General features: G+C 39.9%; 1 protein-coding gene across 1 annotated transcript; it reads right to left on the bottom strand.

The window, feature by feature from the left end:
• Positions 1-2,969: 2,969 nt before the first annotated feature.
• On the bottom strand, positions 2,970-5,480 carry LOC110902154 (early nodulin-75-like). The gene has a single exon (XM_022148879.2). The coding sequence runs from the start codon at positions 5,431-5,433 to the stop codon at positions 3,136-3,138; it is 2,298 nt and encodes a 765-aa protein (XP_022004571.1). The 5' UTR covers positions 5,434-5,480; the 3' UTR covers positions 2,970-3,135.
• Positions 5,481-5,724: the final 244 nt, after the last annotated feature.

Here is a 5,724-nt window from a genome sequence, read left to right as displayed (position 1 = left end):
ACCTCACTTATTTTCTATGCCGAAGCTACTATTCGACTTCATGGTTAGTTAACTTAGCTTATCAAAAGTTAACTACTTTTTGATCACATGGTTTACGCAATTAAGTCGAATCAACATTATGATTAGAACCCGCTTTACCCCATCTTTCACGTAATTAGTCAAACAAGGCAATTATGTGTTTCATTCAAAAATTCATAATATGAATATTCACTTAGGCATTTTAACAAACACCTTGTGGGCATATTCTATAAAATCAACAATCAATTTTCATAACTAGTTATTTAGCCAAGCTTAATACCAATTAAGCATGTTCATATCAATTTTCACATTAACAAAATCTGAATTCACTTCCTAGAGCTCAAATTACACTAGAACAACAATCAAAATTCTAGTGTTTAACATATTCTTACAAAACCCACTTATCACCTTCAATGGTGATTGTGAATTAACAAGAATTAAGCAAAATTTCAACAAGTAATTGACTAGGGTTTATCCCTAATCACTATCTCATTCCTATTTCATCCAAGCAACTATCATGCATCATGAATTTCGAGTTCTCTAGGGCAGTGGCGGAACCAGAACGATTTAGTTAGGGGGTCATCATAATCTTATATTCTATACTGGTTCAAATTAGGGGGTCCATCTCTAAGTTTGTTCTTCAAATACTCAAAATTTATAAATAAAAATTCAAAAAGTTCCGGTGACCGGAGGGTCAACGGACCCTCTTGACCCCCCTCTGGTTCCGCCCCTACTCTAGGGTTCATCAAGAATTTGAGATGGAACAAAATAGTGAAAATTGACATACCTTATGATCACTTCAGTGAGGTGATCATTAATTCGTGCTTGGATTTCAATTTGGGTGTGATTTGCCCTTCCAATTTGCTTGAATTTATGCTAGTTAGGGTTCAATGTAGAGAACCCTTTTTCTCCTGTGGGAACCTCGACCAGAACACACACTATAGTGTGTGTTGTGGTGTTTTGTTTTTAATAAACTAAAAACCAATTTAGTCCTTTGTCAACTTTAGTCCCTGCACTTATTCAAGTTTTATAAAGGGTGTATTAATCAAGTTTTCCTATTATTTTAAAACACTTAATTATCTAGGTTGATATTCCTAGTTACTTAGTGAGTCCCGGGAGTTATAACCCGTTTTATTTTAAGTCCCGTTAACTCGGGCTCTTATAGACTCAATTCCTTAAAACTTTGATTCGCCTGTATTTAATATTAGGATTTCTTAATTAAATCCAAATATTTACCGGGTTATTTTTACTACTAACGGTACTTCTATCCGTCTTTTAGTATTAGCGAAGTTTGATTACCAAACTCATTTTCGGGGTGTTACACATAGCGTCAACGACGGTTGTGACGAGAGTCAATTCTTTTTCGTGAGTCCAAGATGCCATGTGGGTTAGCGGGTTCGAGAGAAGTGGGTATCCGGGGGGACCAGTGGGTTAGCGGGTTCGAGAGAAGTGGGTAGCCGGTGGGGTAACAGGTTCGTGGGATGGGGGGACCAGTGGGTTGGGGGTTACATTTTATAGGGGTTGTTGGGACCCCCGGGTGGCGGTTTGGTTTTCCCCCAAACGGTTTGAATTTAAAATTCAAACTTTTGAAATGACCGCTATGACATGGCGGGGTGAGCGAATGGGAGGCAGCCAACTAGATTTGTCAAGATCGCCCCACGCCCGACTTGAAAGCCAAGCCCCAAAGGTCACGCCCCAATCCAAGCCCATCCGAGATGGTGGCTTAGGCGTTTTCCCCCAACACAAGCCCCATACCCCATAGCCTAAAATGTAAATTAACCATTTTATTTATACTACAATTCTATTATTCTGTTTTCATAATTTAGTAATTGTTTTTCTATTTTTCCATGCTGCTGAACAAGTGGAGAACTATGGATCACAACAGTTTGAATATTGGGCTATTAGGACTATTGGGCTGGACCGAAGAGAAGAATCTTTGAAGACTGAAGGCCTTGGTTTGTTATAACCGCTCATACCCGTCCGGATTTACCGGATATTGGATATTAACCCGGATCGCTATAAATAGATATTCCCTTGTACTGGTCACCTAACTCGTTCAGTTGCAGATATTTGTTCTCTCGTTTCCTCTCTCAAAACACTTAGGGTTTGTTATCTCTTGTTCGTCTTGTATCATAGATTAGTGTGTTTAAATCCTTGTGAGATTATCTTATTGATAATCTTGTAGTGAGAGTGTGAGTATCACAAAGTCTGTATTTTTTGTTGTAATCGTCGAGTTCGAGTTCTATACATTTAGTTGTTGTTCTTCTTTGATACTAGGTTTTGACAAATTCGGATCTTATTTTTTGAAGTTTGTTACAATTAAAACTGTTTAGATCCACCTGGCAATTAATTTTTATTTTTAACAACAAATTTAGATCATAAAGTATCATTATGTCACTCGCTAGTGGAATCATCCGATCATATTCATCTCTACTAGACAATAATGTCTATACACAAATTCAGGGGAAAATGCAACAAATCTAAGAAAAAACTTTATGAAAATTGAACCTAGGATCTAATGGTCCCTCAGCCTTATCTCACCTCAAAGATGTCAAACAATTAGCAATTAATTAATTTTGAGAAGTAAATATAAAGGTGTAACAAAAATATCGATTGTGTGAATTTTTATTTTATACAATGCTACTAAGATAAGATAAGATAAGATATTGATACGCAAAGTATGCCCCCGTCAACCCATTTACAACCAAATTAACTCGTTTTCTACAAATTGCTTACTCGTTTATAACTTGATTATAACTCATAAACTTGTTTGAGTTGTTTAGAAAAATGAGTCACACATGTTAGGTTTGGTTTATCCGATTTTAAGTGTTTGTAGTTTAAAGTTGATATTTTCACATAAATAAATACAGGGGTTGTGACTAGGATCATAACTCAAAATGATAATATGATAAGTTTACCACCCCTAGTAATTACAACTTTTATCAAATAACACTTCGAATATTAAATATCATGTGCAAAAAGTAGTTGCATCGTACAATATAAAGTCAATACATATAATGAAAACAAAACCTAGTTATGCATGGAACATAACATACATCTTTCTTGCACATCAACCGTTATTTGAAATAGAACAAATGCATGCATGCATCAATACTTTTAATGACTTGGTTCGTCAGACCAATCACCATTAGTGTTAGGTGGATGCCACTTGTATGAGGGGTGATGTGGGAAACGACTTCGAGGAGCAAATGGTCTCCATTTACGTGGCATTGGTTTGTATGGAATAGTTACTGGTCGATGTTTCTTAATGGATGGTGGTCTGAAGCTCAGATTTTTAGGTGGTTGATTCTTAATGGCTGGTGGCAGTGTAGTGGAAGTTTGTGGTGGTTGAGCCTTAGATGGTGATGACATGCCAGTCGAAGCTTGTGGTGGCTGTTCATCACTTGGTGGCATGATGGGAGTTTGTGATGGTTGATCATCACTAGGTGGTGGCATGTCAAGGGGAGTTTGTGGTGGTCGATCATCTCTTATTGGCGGCATGTCAACGGGAGTTTGTGGCGGTTGACCATTGCTTGGTGGTGGCATGTCAGCGGGAGCTTGTGGCGGTTGATTGTCGCTTGGTGGTGGCATGTCAGCGGGAGCTTGTGGCGGTTGATTGGCGCTTGGTGGTGGCATGTTAGCCGGAGCTTGTGGGGGTTGATCGTCGCTTGACGGCGGCATGTCAGAGGGAGCTTGTGGTTGTTGATCGTTGCTTGGTGGTGTCAATTTAGATGGAACTTGTGGCGGTTGATCGTTGATTGGTGGCGGCATGCTAGAGGGAGCTTGTGGTGGTTGATCGTTGCTTGGTGGCCGCATTTCAGAGGGAGTTTGTGGTGGTTGATTGTCATTTGGTGGTGGCATGCTAGAGGGAGCTTGTGGTGGTTGATTGTCCCTTGGTGGCAACATTTCAGATGGAGCTTGTGGCGGTTGGTCGTCACTAGGTGGTAGCATGCTAGAGGGCGCTTGTGATGGTTGATTGTCGCTTGGTGGTGGCATGTCCAAAGGAGTTTCTGGCGGTTTATCGTCACTTGGTGGTGACATGTGAGCCGGACTTTGTGTTGGTTCATCATTGATAGGTGGATTGTTAATCGGATCTATTATTGGTGGTTGTTGATCAACTAGTGGTGGTATATTGATAGGAGACTCTGGCGATTGATCATCACTTAGTGGTGGCATGTCAATTGGACTTTCTGATGGTTCATCTTCAAATGGTGGATCGTCAATAGGATCTATTATAGGTGATTGTTGATCAACTAACAATGGCATGCCAATCAAAGATTGTGGTGGTTGATCCCTAATTAATAGTGGCGTGATTGAGGTTTGTGGCGGTTGATTATCACTTGGTGGTGGCAATTCAATTGGAACTTGCGGTGGTTCTTCCTCAAAGGGTGGATCATCAATCGGATCTATTACATGGGGTTGTGGATCAACTGATGGTGGTATGTTGACTAAAGTTTGTGGTGTTTGATCGTTAACTGGTGGTGGCATGTCGACTGAAGTTTGTATAGGTTGATCACTACTTGGTGGTGGCATGTAAGTGGGACTTATTGGTGGTTCCTCCTCAAAGGGTGGATCGTCAATCGGATCTACTATAGGTGGATGTTGATCAATTGATGGTGCTATGTCGACCAAAGTTTGTGTTGGATGATCCTTAACTGGTGCTGGCAAATCGATTGAAGTGTGTGGTCGTTGTTCACTACTTGGTGGTGGCATGTCAATAGGACTTATTGGTGGTTCCTCCTCAAAGGGTGGATCGTCAATCGGATCTACTATAGGTGGTTGTTGATCAACTGATGGTGCTATGTCGACAAAAGTTTGTGGTGGTTGATCCTTAACTAGTGGTGGCATGTTTATTGAAGTTTGTGGTTGTTGTTCATCACTTGGTGGTGGCATGTCAATTGGGTTTATTGGTGGTTCTTCCTCAAAGGGTGGATCGTCAATCGGATCTATTATATATGGTGGTTGATCACTTGGTGGTGGCATGTTAACCGAAGTTTGTGGTAGTTGTTCATCAATAGGTGGATCATCGAGAGGATCAAGTAACGGTGGTAGTTCTTCAAATGGAGTTTGACTGTTGTCAGATGATGATGATGGTCGAACATCCTCAACAAGATGTGGTATGTAGAGAGGTGTTGGTTGTTGTATTTTCTCTAAATCTAGTGGCAGTGTGTTGACATGCGATCGTTGTGGTTGATTGTTCGTGAGCGGTGTCATGCCATTAAGTCTTGTTGGTAGCAAGTAATGCATCGGACTAGGCGACAATGCCACTGCCACAATCGGAAGTATCGATTGTCTACGTTGGATATGCAATGCTTGTGGGCGGTGATAGGTGTGTAGCAAAAGGTTAGCCAAGGAAGGGTTGGAGGATGATATAACTAAACTAAGAAGTAATACTAGTAATTGTATGGGAGTCATTTTTTGAATGTGTTGTAGTTTATTGAAGAAAGTTGCTTGTAGAGATTGTGTTTTATGGTGTAAATTTACCTTGAAATGATGCTACCTTTAATGAAGCCCATGTGAGAATTATGGTACCAAACACTTTGACCAAAATTTAGCCGATGGTCCACATAAATGCACTTGGAATGAATGATGGTTCCATGTAAATTGATAAAAATGCGAAGGTATTGGGTAAATTCAGAAGTAACTAATGTATTAATAATGTACAATGGTTACTTGCTGCCAAATTCTAAACCATCATAATGTCTT

The sequence above is a fragment of the Helianthus annuus genome, chromosome 13, assembly GCF_002127325.2.
Source record: "Helianthus annuus cultivar XRQ/B chromosome 13, HanXRQr2.0-SUNRISE, whole genome shotgun sequence".
Classification (NCBI taxonomy): Eukaryota; Viridiplantae; Streptophyta; class Magnoliopsida; order Asterales; family Asteraceae; genus Helianthus; species Helianthus annuus.
This window is presented reverse-complemented; position numbering and strand designations above follow the sequence as displayed.